The sequence below is a fragment of the Physeter macrocephalus genome, chromosome 8 (genome assembly GCF_002837175.3).
Source record: "Physeter macrocephalus isolate SW-GA chromosome 8, ASM283717v5, whole genome shotgun sequence".
Classification (NCBI taxonomy): Eukaryota; Metazoa; Chordata; class Mammalia; order Artiodactyla; family Physeteridae; genus Physeter; species Physeter macrocephalus.
The window spans coordinates 7,416,373-7,435,486 of record NC_041221.1 but is presented as its reverse complement, the minus strand read 5'-3'; the positions used below and the strand labels follow the sequence as shown (position 1 = coordinate 7,435,486).

The following is a 19,114-nucleotide window of genomic DNA, read 5'->3' as shown; positions in this document are numbered from 1 at the left end:
CCTTTTGTGAGAATGACATCAACTCGGGATGGAAATGCATTTATGGTGTCTCCTTTCTGCTAAAGTAACCTAGAGACTTCATCTTCAGAGATGCAAAATTGAGATTTTGCAAATGTTCATAAATGCTCCTTTGTTGACCGTGAGCCGTGTGGTTTGGCCCCCAGAGTTATCTTAGATAGCACAAATAAATCTGGCGGCCTCCACTGGCCTCAAACTAAGCATTACACCACCCCCAGTCCCCCCCACCATTGTCTCCCTCCTCGCAGAGTTTCCTCTTGGCCTTCAGCAGCACAAGCTCAGTCTTCTCATCAATATGCCCTGTTAACTGCTGCCAAAGCTCCAGCAGTTTAGTGCTTATGTTCCCTTCATCATTTCTCTTTGTTCTAGAAAAGGCTGTGTTTGGTTTCTGAGCCTCCCCGCCTCCCCTCGCCTAATTCCACCATCACCACCGCTTCCTATAGACCTGACCTTCTCCTGTCTACATGTTCATTTACAGAACATCCTAGATTTCTGCCGTGGAGAGAGCCTTCGCAATCTGCTCACATGTGCACAATCGTCCCCCGCACCCCTTCCCACAGAAAAATTTGTTAGGCGTCCTTGCCCCAGAGCTCGTGCCTTAGGAGCCCAGCTGAAGGGCTGCTGGGTCTCTCGGGTAAGCAAGAGGCTCCTAGGAGACAATGTTACCTCCCTGCGTGGATAAAGATTCCTTCTTAGGGTTTTCTGCCGCTCCAACGCAAGAAAAGGACGCTTTATTCTTGGAGCCCAACAGTGTATAGGCAGAGTCGATCTCAATGGGTCATTCATGGTGTCCAAGAGAAATACTTCTGGAGCTGTATTTCATATGAGATGGAAGTGGGCTTGGCACCCAGACAGGGTGGCTGGCTGCTCTCTGGGAATGCCCCGTGCCTGTCGGACCAGCCCGGCCCCTGCCTGATGTGGCCAGGCTCTTCTTAGCAAGTCAGGGGGTCTTCTGGCTCCTCCTCGCCGGGCCTGCCTGCGCCCTGCGAGGCTCTGCCAGCCCACGTGCATGCGCAGAGACCCCCTGGTTGTTTTGGCCTTTAAGTATTTTCTGTCTCTTACCATGTGTAAAGCTCCATGCCGTCCCCTAAGCCGAGAGGAGAGGATGAAGGGCTATCAGAGCGTGGCCTCTCTCCTCAGCACGGGGGTGCTGTGGAAACCCTGGAATCGTTCGTGGAAACTTTATCCAAAATACCACCTTGCTGCCTTTCCTGCACTTGCCACTTCCCTGCCCCAGAAAAGTATTTCAGAGAGGCCTCTGCATTGGCACTGACCGTGGACAAACCTGACGTTTTGCTTTGTCTGATAAATCCGACGGTGAACTGTGCCTGCTCAGTACCTGGTCAGCAACTCCTGGGAACGCACAGGAAAACCTTCCTAACATGGAGTTAAATATGTAGCATGGAACTGGGAGGAAATTCTCAGAGTGAGGGATTTTTTCCCTTTCCTTTTGTGGGGGAAAAAAGAGAGCAAAGAAAAAAAAGTTAATGTCGACTCATTTGGTGAAGATACAGTGTACTTTTCTACCTATCCCCCAAAGGGAAGTTTGTATTCTTTTAAGTGAAACCATTTTAAAAGCAGAACTCAAGCCTAAAAGGATCCAAGGTTCTCCTGAGTTCTCAGAAGGTGTAGATTTATTTACTATAGTTAAAACATAATTAGTTCTCAGGGGATAGTGTGTGTTTTAAACGGCTTTATTGCCACCATATTAGTTTTCTGAATAATCAGAAACTTCTGTTATGATTACGTTCTAGTGTTCAGACAGAAACGCACTGTAAGTAGAAACAAATGTCAGGAATTGCTAGTTGTCACTCGAAGAAGGGACACCACATCAGCAGGGGAAGAAAGAATTTGATAGGATATTCCAAAGAAATGTAATCTAACAATGTCTTGAATAAACCTAATGACAGCTTGGGCAGGTACACGTGCACACACACTGCCCCCCCCCAACGATCTTTTTTTGATATTAAATGGCGTTTTCTTTGTCCCTTTTCCATCATTCTCACTACGGATACTGGGAATGGGGTCAGTATTCCTTGAAACCCGTAAGATGGCCCTTCCTTACTAACGCATTCACAAATGAGTGCAAACAGTGTCCCCCACTTTGAGCTCTCGGTTCTCATGTCGTGTCCCTGTTCTGGCTGACTGGTCTTTCCCACCATTTGCAGGTTGATGTTTGAGATGCCACAGGAAATGGGTTTAATCGCCATCGCAGTCCACCAAACGCAGGGCAAAGGTCAGTCATCTTTTGTTACTGTTTCTGTGGTTTTTGTTTTCTAAAATCTGTGACTCTCCTAGCCAGAGAGCCGGTCGATCGCAGGTGCTCATCACCGACGTGACTTGAGTCAGAAGTTGTTTTCACACACCCCGAAAATGGAGAAGAGGGAGGAACATCAATTAGAAGATTGAACCTTAGAAGAATTAAAGCATTCTCTTAAACTGAGATGTTTGCTAATTAATTGACGTCCGCTTGTGATGGTTTTAATGTTCATTTACCTATGTCTCGTAAATTCTTCTTTCTGAACACATTCTAGGCATTGCAGTGTGTGAAAAATAACTATGTTATAGAGACGTTTATTTTCCTGAAGGTTCTCTGTGAGATGCCTTCTGTGTCTATACCGAGTGTCACATGGAGGGGTCTTTCATCTGCCAGCTGGCACTGGAATTTGTACGGAGTGGGCACTCGATCAACGATCAATGCCTGTTCACAGAATGACCACAAAGAAGCCGAGGGCTGCCCAGAGCTTCCAACACCGGCTGACTCTCCGAGGCAACATCCCACGTCCTCCCAGAATCCCTCTGGGGTCCAGCCGCAAGCGGATTTCGTGCTCAGTGGTCACACGGGGAGCGATTGGCCCCTGTCTCTCCCCACCCCCAGCTGGCAGCAGGCCGACCCAAACGTCCTTTTAACTCTCAGAGGCTCTTATGCCTTTCTCAGAAGAAGCAATGAAATAAGAAATCCACTGTTTTCTCTTCTTTCTTTTGAGCATGTCTTTTGAACATAACTCAGAGAGGAAAACAATTTATTTTATTCAAGGCTGTGGTGCTCAATAAGGTGGTTTAAAAAAAGACATGGAAGAAGTTTGATTATACCTCTCGTTTTGATTATTTTATTTTCTTGACTTCTATTTTTTAAGAAAAATAACTCAGAGTTAATATCAGGGATCATTTTTCAAATTCAGCTTCCTTAAAAAAAAAAAACAGCAAGATATAATTCACATACCATACAGTCCCCCAATTTAAAGTGTACTATTCTGTGGTTTTTAATGTATTCACAGCGTTATGGGGCCATCACAGTAGGGATCACTTCCGGCAGATGGCTTCCAGGGCCTCTCCTGGACCAGTGTAGATGTGGTCCGGTTTCCCCACTGTCTCTGTTCTCTCCTGCATTGCCGTCTGGTGAGAATTAAACTGAGAGTGATGTTCAGACACTGTGTAAGACTTTATCAGCAAAGTATAAATGATATGCTCACAGAGGGAGGACATTATGCTGATTACTGGAAACTTGTTGAGCAACAGAGCTTCAGATTTTAAAAAGCTTCTCTGTTGCCGAGTTAAGCCCAGAATAACCAAGCATGTTCATCAGTCATTCAGGTGGGACAGGTCTTTAGTGTGTGGCTCTGAGGCCTCAGCAGTTTTTCTGGCATTAGGTGCATCTGAGTCTGTTCATGGTGCAGAATGACCGCTTTCCTGATGGTGCTTGTGTTCCAGGGCGGGGAAGGAATGCTTGGCTGAGCCCCGTGGGGTGCGCTCTTTCTACCCTGCTTGTCTCCATCCCACTGAGATCCCAGCTGGGACAGAGGATTCCGTTTGTCCAGCATCTGATGTCTCTGGCTGTCGTGGAGGCGGTAAGGTCCATTCCTGGGTACCAGGTACGTGCCGTTCATCACCGTCACGTCCCCACCATGCATGCACATCTCAGTTCAGGTATGTTTGTAGTGTGTGTCTGAATGATTCCTCCATGTGGAGCCTCAGCCTGCTTTTGCAAAGCTGGCAGCAGAGTGCTCTTGGAGGTTTAAAAGCACCGTCAGATTTATAGCTGCTTCGGGCTTACTGCAGTGTGCTTATTTTCCAGAATTCCCTTTCTGTCCTTTTGTCAGATTTGTCAAATGTCCTAATAAGGGCCAGGTGCTGGGGTAGCGGGGGGGGGGGAGGCGGAAAGCTTGCCCTCAACAATGGCCCCGGCGGTGTGTCCCCATTCTGCTCAAGAAGCTCCCACCAAAGTTCCTATCCCATCTCTGCAGCTGTCCAGCGCAGCCTTATCTTCTTAACTGTATGGTTTTGGATTGGCTTCATTCTTATTTTATTGTCAGTCTTATTGAGATATAAATGACATACTGCAGTGTATAAGTTGAAGGTGTACAGCATAATGACTTGACATGCATATATTGTAAGATGATCTCCACAGGAGGTTTGTTTTTTGGTTTTTGGTTTTTGTTTTTTTTGCGGTACGCGGGCCTCTCACCTTTGTGGCCTCTCCCGTTGCGGAGCGCAGGCTCCGGATGCGCAGGCCCAGCGGCCATGGCTCACGGGCCCAGCCGCTCTGCGGCACGTGGGATCTTCCCGGACCAGGGCACGAACCCGTGTCCCCTGCATCGGCAGGCGGATTCTCAACCACTGCGCCACCAGGGAAGCCCCACAGGAGGTTTTATTAACATATATCACCTCATATAGTTATTAAAAAAAATTTTTTTCCCCTGTGATGAGAACTTTTAGGATCTACTCTCTTCGTATTGAGCTGGCTAAAATGTTCGTTTGTAACAGACTACAGAAAAACCCGAACGAACTTTTTGGCCAACCGAATATTTATTTATTTATTTATTTATTTATTTATATAACTTAATGTATTTATTTATTTTTGGCTGCATTGGGTCTTCATTGCTGCGTGCAGGCTTTCTCTAGTTGCAGTGAGCGGGGGCTACTCTTCGTTGCGGCGCGTGGGCTTCTCAATGTGGTGGCTTCTCTTGTTGCGGAGCACGGGCTCTAGGCGCACAGGCTTCAGTAGTTGTGGCACATGGGCTCAGCAGTTGTGGCTTGTGGGCTGTAGAGCGCAGGCTCAGTAGCTGTGGCGCATGGGCTTAGTTGCTCCGCGGCATGTGGGATCTTCCCGGATCAGGGCTCAAACCTGCATTGGCGGGCAGATTCTGAACCACTGCGCCACCAGGGAGGTCCTGAATATTCATTTTTCACCAAGTCTAATTAGCTTACGCACTACAGCTACAGGGTGGTTGAAATAGGCCCCCCGTTGTGCTGGATTGGCCTCTCTTACGTCCTGCTCTTCTTGTCCCCGGCCAGGTGTCACCATCTGCACGCAAGGCATACCCAGCCTTGTCGGACCAGGGGCCGTGCGGTGGCCTGCTTGCCATCCCTTCCGGAACCCGTGCTGGGCTGCCGGCTCCCGCTCCTGCTGCTTTTGTGTCCTTGAGGTCCTGCTGGGCTTCTGCAGCCTCCTCCCACCCGTATATCCTGCTCCTGTTCTCTTCTCTGCACCTCCAGGTCCTATTTGCCCTGAGAGTCCTGGCTCAAATGCCATTCCTGGAAACTCCCAGCTACAAACCCTCCCTCCTTGGACGCCATGCAGCGCTTTAAATGTCTGGGCCACTTTTAGGGCACCTCCCATGGATTGCTTGAAGCAGGGTTATTTGTGCTCTGGTTCTCACTCCTACAAAGCAACCAGCTCTTTGAACACAGGATTGGTTTTATTTTGGTCCTCAAAGAGCCTAGTGTAGTGCTTTATACATGGAAGGCCTGTAGTAGCTGTCTGAATAAAAGGTTGAGACAATGAAAAATAAATACCTGGACTTTCTCTTCATCTTGGAATAGATGTCCTGTTCACCTGGGTGAGAACCCAGAATTTCACAGGTTGCATCATTAACTAACTAGACCTGAAAATGTGAAGTGAAAGAGGAGGCCGAGAGCAGGGGCAGCACAGAAGTAAGCAGCGGCCCCTGTGGTGGAGGAGCTGTTTCTGAGCTCCGGCCGGGACTGTGCTGGCCACAGTGGGACGTGAGTAGGCAAGAGAGGAGAAAGAGGGGAATTGGGAGACTGACCAGGACCGTGATCTCCAAGGTGCAGATTTTCTAGACCAGCGTTTCTCACTCTCAGCACTGTGGGCGTTTGGGCCCCTCCGTCTCGGCTGTGGGACCATCCTGGGCGTTACAGGCGGTGGGGCAGCATCAGTGGCCTTTCCCCACTAGATGCGAGTACGGTTCCTTCAAGCTGTGACAAGCGGAAAAGCCTCCCAACATTGCCAGATGTCCCCTGGAGGCCAGACTTCCCACCCCACCTCCACCCATCCCCCCGAACCTTATTTTAGTCAGAAAAGTAATTTGAGGTTTCCCTATCATAGGGCAGATGAGCTTTTAAAGGACAGAAACATGTTCTAACTTGCCAAGGTGAAAAGAAGTCCTGCTGGAGGGAGGGAGGAGGATTGCTTGGAAGCGGCAGGCTGCATAGCATAGGGTTAAGCTCCCAGGCGTTGGTGTCAGAAAGCCCTGGGTTTGTATCGCAGCTCTGCCACTTGCAGGTGGTGCAACCTCAGGCAAGCCAGGCAGTGTCTCTAAGCTTCAGTCCTCCCTTTGTTAAATAGAGATGATACTAGTACCAACACATTGACTTGGTATAAGTGACGTGCAGGCTAGCACCGAGATGGGGCTTGGTGCCGTGCCTGCCTCCAGTGAAGAAAGAGCCAGCCCTGTGGGACTGAGGCCATTATCTACTCTCTGGTCTCTTGGTTTTATTTTGCTGAATGTCTCTCTTCCAGCCTCATGGGTCCAGATGGGCTTCCTTCTACCCACACCTGCCTGCCAGCCCCAGACCCAGGAGCCCTGGCAGTTCTGGCGCCCACTGGGTCTCATCCAGTCTGTGTGCCCCAACTTCCCAGTCATGGCAGGAGGTGGGGGTCTGGGTGGCCCGGTTCAAGGCAGTGTCCACCCTTGGCCCTTTCCACTGAGACCAGGCACAGGCAGGGTTGCCCAGGCCACATCCTTCAGGATGGAGAGGCAGCAGGCCCCTGGACAAGTCTATTTCTCTTTCCCAAGTTGACTGGTGGCAGTTCATGGAGACCTTCTCTAATAACTCAGTAAAACGAGTTGCTCCTCTGTATCTCCATAGCATTCTGCTGAGACATTTCTACCTGACTTTTAGGACGTTGGTTAATTCAGGGCCCTTCGTCTCTCTCTTGAGCAGAGAAGCTCCTTAAGGGAAAAGAGCCCTGAGAGTATTATTCTCTCTCTGCCCCCTGTCCCCAGCACACAGTGGTACTCTGTGGTGTGGTTGTTGGTATTGGGATGATGAACTTAATTCCCAAGGTAGGCGTCTTCGGAGAGTGTTTTTGATGATGAACAGCGATGGGGTGGGGAGAATGCTGGGGTTCCTGTTGAATGTGTTCTTTAGGTCTCCTTCCGTCTGGCCCCGCCAGGTACTTTCATACTGGATTGTTCCAAAGCGGTGACTAGCTGTCTCAGAAAGAAGAGAGGATGAGACTCCCTGTTCCATTTGTTTCAAGAGTATTCTGTTCATCTTTTTCCTTTTGTTTTATTTTAGCTGGACGACCTCTTCTGGTCCCTTTGTGTCTTCTGACTGCTTGATTAATATGCAGATTTTCCTTTAGGATATCAACTTACGAGTGAAGTGGCCCAACGATATTTATTACAGTGACCTCATGAAGCTTGGTGGCGTTCTGGTTAACTCAACACTTATGGGAGATACATTTTATATCCTTATTGGTAAGTTTTTAAAGCCTTCCCCCAGAATTTTTAGATTAATAAAAATAAAAGTGGTTCACACATGGCTATATTGGAGGGAGTGGATTATCCTATGGGATTACTTTTTCTTTTTTCTTTTTCTTTTTTTTAGGGGGTAGGAGTTTATTAATTAATTTATTTATTTTTGCTGTGCTGGGTCTTCGTTTCTGTGCGAGGGCTTTCTCTAGTTGTGGCAAGCGGGGGCCACTCTTCATCGCGGTGCGCGGGCCTCTCACTGTCGCGGCCTCTCTTGTTGCGGAGCACAGGCTCCGGATGCGCAGGCTCAGTAGTTGTGGCTCACGGACCTAGTTGCTCCGCGGCAGATTCTCAACCACTGCGCCACCAGGGAAGCCCGGGATTACTTTTTCTTTGAGTCTTGAGTTATAGAACACAGTATGTGTGCACAACAGGCCAGATTGGTAGAAAGCCCTTCAAAGGGTTTAGTGTTCCTGTCTATGGCCATGGAAACCACCGAATTGGCATCTCACCAAACAGACGTTTTCTTATACCTCTCCACACTCCTGCTTCTCAATGAATTAGAAACAGGGAAAGTAAACATTTACTGTATTATTTGGTTATAAGAAAAGAAAGCTAATTTCAAGGATGGGTGTCTTGGCAGTCTTTCTTGCATTCTTAATCTGACCTTCCCAGTCCCTGGAAAAGTTGCCTTCTTTTTGACCTCAGAGGAAGCTCCAGGCTGGTCAAGGTGGGGTAAAGAATCCCTGTTTCACATCAGCACATCCGTATTAGGCAAGGAGGTGGATCTGAAGTGGCTTCAGAAGTTCCTCGGCCCCTGGTCATCCAAGCATCAGCTTCTCCCTAATGCCCAGGAGAGCTTGATTGGTGTTCAGAAATCAGTAAGGGAGAGGAAACATGTGACTGTGTGTGTTAGAAGTGCCAGCCAGAGAATACAAGGTGTATGCTTCCAGCTCTGCTACCAACTGGCAATATTATTCTAGGCAAAGCTTCTTCATACCCTCCAAGCTCCGTTTCCCATCTGTAAATGAGTAGTAACTGGGCTAGGTGCAGAGATTCCTAATAGGGCCCACAGATATTGAGGAGGCCCAGTGCTGGGTTTCCTTCAGGGAGCTAGGGAATTTTGTCAGTGTGGGGGGAGCGAAACATTTTCCTGCGGGGAGAATCCACAGCTTTCGTTATAGTCTTAAGGCATTGGGAGGTGGGGGAGGCGGACAGGGGGGCATCTCTGGGGAAAGATTCAAGGTCACTGTCAGGGGTGCTTGCTGGTCCTTAGAAAGACGCAGCCTAAGTTGACAGTAGTTCATGTAGCTATTTTCCCAGGACTTTGGATTTCTGAATACAGGGGAGCTTTTTCAGCGCTATATACACTTAATTGAATGCTTTATATGCCACAGGTGCTTCAGCTATTGTGTATGTTGTCCAATGAAAGAACAAATGAACAACTGCAGATTCTGCCCCTGTTGCTCTAGTTGTTTTTTACATTGCTTTGTAGTTTAATAGCCAGTATATTTAAAATAATAATAATCTGAGGCCGATCAGTCCTTCCCTTAACACTGAAAATGGCGCAGAACATTTACCAAAAAGTAGTTATTGTAAATATCGTTGTTCTATCTGAGGCAAGTATTTTGGGAATTTTTTTCTCAGAGGCCCTGAAAAAAACGATAGTCTTACTGCCTAGTTCTTGCAGTATTTTATTTCTTATTGAAGACCTCTTTGAGGTTGATTCAGGGCCCTGCTGAAAACTAAGGTTCGGCTTTTCTAAAGTCTCCCCTCTCCTGCAGAGAACAGTGGTGTTAAGTAACAGCAGAGATAAGCCAGAAACTCACTCTCCTGAAGCCTTGGTTTAGGGGCTTGTGAAAGAGCCACTAAACATGGGTTGGCCTTTTGCCAACAGTGTAACCCTAGCACCAAAGACTTCCATGGATAAAGCATTAAAAGATGTGTTTTAGGGTTAAGTCATGACCAAGGTTGGAAATCTCTGAATCCAGAGTTTACTTCTTAAGACCTGAATAAAATTCTTTATTTTTAAGCATGTGTTCCATTATTTAAATAGAAAAGGAAACAAGAAATTTTATTTTACATCGGGCTCAGTGCAGAGCTCCAATTCTTGGCTAGACCACAGGAGGTGGTCGTTCCAGAAGCAACTCTGTTTTGTCCCATTCATAGCTTCTGCTTAATTGAATCAAATCTGGCTTGCTTTTTTTCCCCAACTAATTTGTAATAAATTTGGAATGGCTCTGGTTTGATGGGGATAGTGAGGGAAGGATGAGAAAGGAAGATGGGCTCAAAGATGTAAGTCTTTCTCTGAGTGGCCAGAGACAATAAACTCACAATGAGGACAAGGAAGCAGGAAGTTGACAGTAAAAACTGTAACTTTTTCCACGTGGTTGAGAGAAGCGTGTGATGTCGTCAGTAGGTTGAGCTACTCGTGTTTTCAATTGTTGGTTTTTGTCCAGGCTGTGGATTTAACGTGACTAACAGCAACCCTACCATATGCATCAACGATCTCATCACAGAATACAATAAGCAGCAGGGGGCTGAACTAAAGCCCTTAAGAGCTGATTATCTCATCGCCAGAAGTGTGACTGTGCTGGAGAAGCTAATCGACACATTTCAGGACGAAGGGCCCAATGGCGTTCTTCCTCTCTATTATAAATATTGGCTACACAGGTCAGTGCTGGCTTGTCTTCATTCTTTTAAAATTCCTTTATTAAATCAGTAGTTTAATATCTTAAAACGAGAAACTAAACACTGGTCTAGATCATTATCTTTTACTTTACTGATGGGTAAACCTGGCGGATACCACCTTGAGCAAGTTAGCATCTCGAGTCATTGGGACAAACGGGCATCCCGTGCCTCCTGGTGGGATGCCCTGGGAAAGACACAACATCACTGGAGATTTTCCTGCCCAGCATGTTTAAGCTGAATCTAATTGTGAGGAAACAGGCAAATCTAAAATGTGGAACATTCTTGGTAACAGTCGTCTTCAAAGTGAGATCTCCCAGCAGCAGTGGCAGCCTTACCTGGGAACTTGTTAGAAACGCAGATTCTTGACTTCCACCCTGGACTTCCTAAATCAGAAACTCTGAGGCTGGGGCCCAGCATTCGTGTTTTAACAAAGGCTCCAGGGGATTCTCAGGCACTTCAATTTGAGGAGCACTGATGTATAGCAATAGGCCTCTACCCTTCAACAATGGCAGTGTCTTAAAAACAAAGAGAAGGTGGGAGTTTTGTGATTAAAGAAGACTAAGGAGGCACGACAGTTAAATGCAATATGTGATTCATAATCAGATCCTGGAAGGGAGGAAATAGCCACAGAGAATATTAATGAGACGGTGGGGACATTTGAACAGGGAGTGTATATTAAATAATGTTATTGTATCAAGATCAAATTTCTTGAGAGTGATAATGATATTCTGGTTTTGTAGGAGATACTTCTTATTCTTTGGAGATACATGCTGAAGTATTTAAGGATAAAGTCACGATGCCTGCAACTTATTTTTAAATATCAGCAAAAACCACTCCTACAAAACCGTAGGGGTGTGTGTGTGTGTGTGTGTGTGTGTGTGTGTGTAAAGAGAACAAACATGGGAAATGTTATCAGTTGGTGTGAATATAAGTGAAGGGGGAATATGAGGTTCATTGTACTATTTTTCACCTTTTCTGTAGGTTTGAAATTCTTCAAAATAAAAATTGGGGAGGTACAAAGTCTATACTTTTAAAACTGTTAACAAGGATATAACTCAACAGTTGCATTTGGAAACTTGGAAAGAAGTAAAATTAGAATGAGTTTACCTTATAATTGACGCTACCCAACTTGATAAGAGTTTTGAACACAGCCAGAAAGTGGTCAATCTCAGCCAAAAAACCTGGAGAGTTGCACAGTGTTTCTTTAAAGTAGCTAGGGGGACTTCCCTGGTGGCACAGTGGTTAAGAATCCGCCTGCCAATGCAGGAGACACGGGTTCGAGCCCTGGTCCGGGAAGATCCCACAAGCCGTGGAGCAACTAAGCCCATGTGCCACAACTACTGAGCCTGCACTCTAGAGCTCGCGAGCCACAGCTACTGAGCCCGTGTGCCACAACTACTGAAGCCCGTGCGCCTAGAGCCCATGCTCCGCAACAAGAGAAACCACTGCAAAGAGAAGCCCGCGCGCCGCAACGAAGAGTAGCCCCCCCGCTCGCTGCAACCAGAGAAAGCCTGCGTGCAGCAACGAAGACCCAATGCAGCAAAAAATAAATTAATTAAAAAAAATTAAAGTAGCTAGAGGGTGAGGAAGTGGTGCAAATAATCATTCCAGATGATCAGAATGAGGAGTGACGTCGTTTATAAGGGAAGCAATTCCTAACTCCCTAGTGGACTTTCCATCGCCCTGGTTATTCGGGTAGTTTTCAGGACAATTCAGGGGAGACCAGTGGAAGTCAGAGCTCAGGCTCAGATGCATTTTAGCTATATCCATCCCAGCCCACCCCCGAATCCTTTCGCATAATGGATAATTACTTAACTAATTGTCTCAAGCAGCAACATTACATTTCCCTGGTGACTGGGGGCTGTTCTTCATTTTCAGTGCTCAGCAAGTCCGCCTGGGAAGTGCTGAGGGACCAAAGGTGTGGATAGTCGGCCTAGATGATTCCGGGTTCCTTCTGGTTCACCAGGAAAACAGCGAAGTGGTGACTGTGCATCCAGACGGCAACTCCTTCGACATGCTGAGAAACCTCATAATCCCCAAACAGCCGTAGTCCTGTCTGGAGCATCTGCTGGGCCCCGGTCCACAGCTGGGATGAGCTGGGACAGACGGAGGGCCCGAACCACCGCAGGAGCATTGCACTTCGATTTCTGCCGCCTTTCCTGGCCCGTGTATCTGGAAAACTAATTCGGAGTTGTAGGCAAATTTTTTCTCCCTCCGCTTAACCTGTTAATTCTTTAATTTTTTTCTGTTGTCATTTTATTTGGTGTTTGAAGATGCTGGGGGTGGAGGGTTGACAAGTGGAAGATTTAATTCAGGTATACGCCCTGCCATAGGCGTGAAATCCTTCTCCCCTCTTGGAATTGGATGCATCTTAAGTGGGGAGGGCGGTAGTTTTTACATGGAAACAGCAATGGCATAATTCAAATGTTTTCCCAGTAGTGGAGGTCTTTACCCCTAGACTATTAAAAACAGATTTTAAAAACGTTTTCGGGCCCAGACCATTGGTGAGTTAGAGGTATGGTAACACTGTTTACAAGCATCCAGGGAGGTGTTTTCCTACAGGAACATATATTGGCACTTAGTTATTTTATTTTTTTGTTAGTGAAGAAAAGAGAAGGTAGAGTTCTAGAGTTACTCTCATCCTGTGGTTTGTGGTCCAGTAACAATGTCTAAGTGGAACAGAGGCTGGTATGGTTGCAGTGACCTTGTAGAGGAAATCAGTTAATTACTTTGACATTAATTAATGAGCTCTCCCTTCATAAGTTTAAATTTACTGCATATTCTGAAGTGATGGGATCAAGTTCGGGGTCCTGAAAGCGTTGATCAGGCAGGTGCGTGGACGCGAGGTGGATGATCTGGGCCTAACAGCTGGGGATGAAGTCTCTCCTGCCACACGCAAAGGAGGATGTGGCGCTTGTAAGCCAGCTTCAGGCCCGCTTCAGAATCCTGCAGAACTGTGCAGCGCACAGACTATAGAAGTTCACGGCATTTTATTTGTAAGTCACATTTTTTTGCCACCTTTTCATATTGCCAAAAAAGAAAATGTTATTGCTACTGAATGCCATCAGTTAAGAGGATGGGTGTGTGTGTGAGAGAGAGAGAAACTTTGAAAGAAGATGTTCGAAATGTGATGCCCTAAGAGTCTGCATGGAAGAACAAAAGAAAGGAAGCCTTTTGATATACATTTGCTCTTTCCAGATGTATTCCATGCTTTGTCCATGTAACTCCTATCTCTGTTGAACTTGAGAATCGTACACCTTACTTTTCAGCCCGAAAAGGCCAATTTTTGTCCACTTTTCTCTCTTCCTGCCAATCCCAACTGAAATTAGTGGCAAGAAAACTTGATGAGGCTCTCAGCTTTGAACAAAATCCCATTATTGGGCACTAGCACCCTCTTCATCCAGCTTTAACCCGTCAGCCTAACGCCAGAAACTTGTGGTCTTCAGGATAAAATCTGTCTACCTGTAGCCGGGCACAGGCAGCCACATAGGAAGGAAACAAGTAACATGTTGAGTTAAGTCCACTAACCCAATATGTGTGTTTTGGGAATGTAACTTGAAAAGAACTTCAGAAGTAATTTTTGCAAATAAGGCTTCAAGTAGAATTATTTTTCAAAAAAAAACAAAAACAAAAAAACCACTCTCTCCTAAATGCCCAAGTCTAAATAAAAGTTTAAAGTCCACAGCACCCCAGAATTACAAAATGGTCTCACCCTTGAGAGGGCATCTGCAAAATATCATCAAGAAGAAAGATCTCAGGCTAATGTTGCAAGTTTCATTTCTCAAACTTTGTAATATAAGGCAAGTCATGTCTCAGAGCTGCCATCATTACTTTTTGAATTTCTTTGGGGGGTTATTTAATGAGAAACATGCTACGATTTGTTTTAAGCTGAAGTCCTATTCTAGACAGTCTGCTTTGGGGAAAAAAAATGTTATCATTTAATTTCCTTTTGGTAAATTAAAACTAATGAAGTGTGGCCATGTCAAAGCAGATGGAGATGTTCCGGGCATATCACTTTGCCTCTGTGCTTTTAAGACTGTTCTTACTTGTTCCGACACCCGGTTGTCTTGAGGGAGACAACAGAGACTTGGAGCAGATGCTGTGTTTTTCATAAACCTGATTTTGCCTCAGAGGAACCAAAGACTTTTGAAATTCTGCTTCATATAGAACAGCTGAATAAAAGCATTTTCCTTACAGCTGTTAGCATTAGGGAAACTTGCTGTACTGCACTCATCAATTTGGGGCGTTTATGCACCCGGCAATCGATGACCTCAAGGAGCTTTAAAGTCTTAACGGGAACTTTGCATTTTCTTCTTAATCTTTAAAACACAGCACCTAAACCCAGGATTGGCGCGTGCTCTTAGGATATTTGAATTGTGCCCCAGTTTAGAGGCTGCGCATTGAACGTCTACCAGGTTAAGTAAAGGGCAAGATGTCATCCCTTCTGGGCTGGTAGCAAATTTCAGAAGAACTCTTGAGGAAGTGCCCCCTAAAATAGGACACAGCAATACCTGGGCTTCCCGGGCACGCACGCACGCATGGACACACGCACACACACCCCCCTCAGCAGTGCTCCTCGGCACTGTTCATCCTGGCAGCGTTTACAGCGTGGAGGCAAAGCCGAAAGGATTTGTGTCCGGTGTGGGGTTTGCTGCTGCAGCCCCCTGACTGCTGTGGGTGGGTGCGCAGGCCCAGACCCGCGTAGCATGCAACCGCACCCCTACCCCATCCACACACGGGGGGGCTGCGTGGCCGCCTCTCACCCGAGAGTCTGGGAGCCAGGAGAGAAGCCAGTCTCACCCAACCGTTTCAGAGTGCATAAAGGAGACATTTTAGGCTTACAGTCCATAGATCTGTTTGCTTTTAAAAGACAAAGAATGGAGAGTCGGTATTCCTGGGTAACTACTATGCGTATTTGAAATAAAAGAAAGTGTGAAACCTCTGCATTTTTAGCTTTTCAAAGAATCATCTCTGAAAAGGAATTAATTTAAACCAATTCCTATAAAAAGCAAGTCCATCAAAATAAACTTTAAGACTTTCTATATAGTTCGGGCTCATTGTTATTTTTAGCACATTTCATTTGTAAAAATAAGCAACTACTTTTGGCTACAGTGTTTTTATTCATATTTAAACATTTTAAAAAAATAAATAGTTTAACATAGTAAGGAATATGTATGTATTTCTAAGTATTAAGAAGCTGGTGGCTTTTTAAATGTATTTTTGAAAAATGTATTATGTATCATACAAAAGAGAGATCATATTACCCCAAAGAATGAAAGTTATTAGCAAACCGAAAAGTTAAAAAAAAAAACCTGAGGTGAGAAATAAATTTACTAATGTCCATTTTTAATTTGAAAATCAATTGAGTATAACAACAAATTTAATATAAGAACAGATTCTGTTGTTGTCGAATTGTTCTCTTTTGTGGAAACTGCTTGACTTTGTCTCGACAGTTTTTCCCCAAGATTTTAACCGTACTTATCATACTTAAGTTTAGGAATAGCTTGAGTAACGCACCTTATATAACCCAAGGGCTACTATTCACTAAGATTTTAAGCTACTGTAATTTTATGGAATTTATTTTAAAGTGTTCTTTCATCTGTACCAGCCCCCAAAGTCTACCTTAACTGTCTCACAGTACGATAAATTACAGTAGACTCGAAACAGGATCCGTTGAAGGATTACACCTCCCCCACCCTTGGGATCCAAAGGAGGAAGGCATGGCCCATCGGACTTTAAAGGGACAAAAGGGGTCGGGGTGAGGGAGCAGAAAATACAGGCTCTTGCAGATTTCCTCCGAGCAGCCCTTCACACCCTGTTCACTTCTCTACAAAGGTATGAGTGGAATGGCATTTCTAGAAGGGGCTTCAATGAACATAAAGGAATTCCTTTCTCTGGGAGGCCCAGTGGAGGGAGGGCCAAGTCAGTCTTGAACTGGGCTGATTTCTCAAATCCATTTGATCTGGCATTTTTTGTCAACATGTTAGGACCCACTACAATTTTTTTCTTCTTTTTTTGTGAAAGAGATGCACATTTATTAAAATGCTTCCTCTTCCTCTTCCAGAGCCTCACGGAAGTCAAGAAACGATATCCCCAGCTTAAATGTGCAGACTAAAAAAAGATGGAGGTAATCATATCAGGTTGCCATAGTAACTGCTCTGTTAACTTTTCTCCTAGCTGCTGGCCGCCTGGAAGCCGGCTTGCAGAGGAATCTTCCTTCATGTTCTAGGCTATGAAAACTGTGATGTTTGTTTAGGCAAGGAAGTTTTTCTTAGTACACCTTTTATTTTTCAAGTACATATACACTCATCATTAAGCCTATTTATGTTCTCATTTATAAATCTATAACGGTCTTCTTTCCTAACAGTAACCATTGATCTTAAACTGCTCCGAAAGCCTTCGTGGTTTGTATTTATTTATACAGCCCCCAATGGTTAATGACAAGGTAGACACAAAAGCATTTTACAGTACTTTATTGAAAAATGTCAGATGAATCTCCTGCTCATCAAACCTGCACCTTCCTGGAATCATGGTTTAATTATGGGTCTTGACAGCACAAAAATAATACCCCAGGCTTATTTTATGTGTGCACACACAACAAGCTGCTCACGAGGTATGGCTAAGTGCTGTGTAGGGGTGTATGCCTGTAATTCTTCTGACCCTGTCTCTTCACTGCAAGACACATGTTACTAAATTTGCAAATTGTACCATAAGGTAACTGACACCTACGGAATGAGGCAGGTCCTCATAGTGACACTGGGTGGGCAACAGGTCCTTTCACAATTTAACAACAGTTGACGTAGGTGCACTTTGATTCTAGAACAGTGAGTTAAAGACATTTGTGAACAACCTTTCCACTCAGAAAGGTGGACATAGTTTTCTAAAAGTAAACCATTTTTGAAAAAGCAGCAAAATGAGGGAGCGTTTATAGTGTGGAGCAGATTGATAAAAGGGTGGTTCAATGCATTGATCCACTTCAGAACCATGATAGGATTTTTAAATGGTGAAATCCTGAAGCAAAAGTATAAAAATAAAACAATTAATGGAAGTTTATTTTGAAAACACTGCTGGTGCTTTTTTTACAAAAAAAAACATTTATTTATTTGGTTGTGCCGGGTCTTAGTTGCTGCCTGTGGGCTCCTTAGTTGTGGCATGTGAACTTTTAGTTGCAGCATGCATGTGGGATCTAGTTCCCTGTCCGGGAATTGAACCCCGGGCCCCCTGCATTGGGAGCACGGAGTCTTAGCCACTGTGCCACCAGGGAAGTCCCTGCTGGTTCTTTATAAAAAGATTTCTGTTTACCTGTTATACACATGACATGTTCATATGGAGTTTTCTTTTTTTTATATGCTCTGTATAAAATGCAGAAAACGCTGAAGACAGCATGTACATCATTTTCATTACATCCCTTTAGCATGTTTTCTTCCACAAGGCGCAGTCCATTGACAGTCTTCCATATTGCACATGCAATGTAACTAACTTTATTAGCACTACTTGTAGCAAACACGAGCCTAGGGAATTACAGGTCTGTGTGGGCCAGAGGGATTTCGCCTTGTCATCAAACTTGACAGGGGTAGCCAGTCCACTGGGCACCGAAATCATCCATCCACATGTCATTCTCATAAAATATCTGGCTATATATATATATATTTGCATTTAATGCCTATTCAATAGATTTCTGAAGGTGCTATTCTCAAGAGTTCACGGGCTTAGGAGGGAATAAGAGCTTGTGAATGCACTCGTGAAGCACACCCACGTTCACCCCCTTGGTCTGGGCTTGTTGATGTTTGTATTAAGGAAAGGGTTAAATTAAAACAACAGCTTTTAATTAGACTCATGAATGACTTTTAAAAGACAACGGAGTTGTCCGTTCATGGGACTTAAATCATCACATTCTGCCTTGACTTAATCTAAAAGGGCTCTGGATACAGGAAGCTTCCAGGTCGGCCACCCACCGGCATCCCTGACTGTATCAGGGTGGGGTTTCCGCCGCAAAGTGGAGGGTATCTGTGGGGCGGAGCCTCCTCCAAGCCCCCAGAGGGACTGTTACTGAGCATCGGGGACACGCAAGGCGCGCAAGCCTGATTTCAAGGTGAGGAAACCAAGTCCCCCCAAAGACGGAGTAGTTGAGGCCACACGTGGGCGGTCGGGGACGCTCAGCTACGCCCTTTCAGAAAACCCGGCTCTTGCGGAACAAAGGTCGGGCGGTCACGTCTCCCCAACGTCGCCGTGTCTCTGTCCTCTACACGGACGGTTATGGCATCTACGGTAAAAATCTGAAAGTCGGCGGTGGAGTTCTAGTAAAATAGTTGTCTCTGTATAAATTAATTTAAATCGTGCATATACAGCTCGTTCCTCTTGACTCGGCTGGACTTGGTAAATTGGGAGCCAAAGAGGCTGGCCTATGGCTTCTCCCCGCGGGCAGCCCTGCGCGAGGCGGGGCGGCCCCAGGACTTCGCGGTCCGGCCCGGGCGGGTCACCTGCCGTTGGTAATGATGACCGAGGCGCCCAGGTAGTGCGGCAGGGGCGCGCCGGGCGGCGAGGCGGCGGCGGCGGTGGGGTCGGGGGCCCGGGGTCGCAGCGCGCCGGCCGCCGCGTCGGGGGCGCCAGGGCCGCCGGCGAGGGCGGGGGCGGCGGGCGCAGCGCCCCCCAGCGGCCCGCGGCGGGCCAGCACGCGGTGGTAG

The 19,114-nt window shown here is 46.0% G+C and overlaps 2 protein-coding genes across 3 annotated transcripts in view; one reads left to right on the top strand and one right to left on the bottom strand.

Moving 5' to 3' along the window:
- HLCS (holocarboxylase synthetase) overlaps positions 1-15,441 on the top strand; it is a 174,124-nt gene extending 158,683 nt beyond the window's left edge. Inside the window, exons 3-7 of one of the 2 annotated variants that reach the window (XM_028492644.2) lie at positions 2,187-2,254; positions 3,730-3,890; positions 7,631-7,745; positions 10,199-10,412; positions 12,309-15,441. In XM_028492644.2, coding sequence (XP_028348445.1) covers positions 2,187-2,254; positions 3,730-3,890; positions 7,631-7,745; positions 10,199-10,412; positions 12,309-12,480 — 730 coding nt within the window. In that variant the 3' untranslated portion in view covers positions 12,481-15,441. The remainder of the gene's footprint in view (positions 1-2,186; positions 2,255-3,729; positions 3,891-7,630; positions 7,746-10,198; positions 10,413-12,308) is intronic. The other variant, XM_028492643.2, reaches the window with a different exon arrangement.
- Positions 15,442-15,611: 170 nt separating this feature from the next.
- SIM2 (SIM bHLH transcription factor 2) overlaps positions 15,612-19,114 on the bottom strand; it is a 49,532-nt gene continuing 46,029 nt past the window's right edge. The window contains exon 12 of the mRNA XM_055086407.1: positions 15,612-19,114. Coding sequence (XP_054942382.1) covers positions 18,907-19,114 — 208 coding nt within the window. The 3' untranslated portion in view covers positions 15,612-18,906.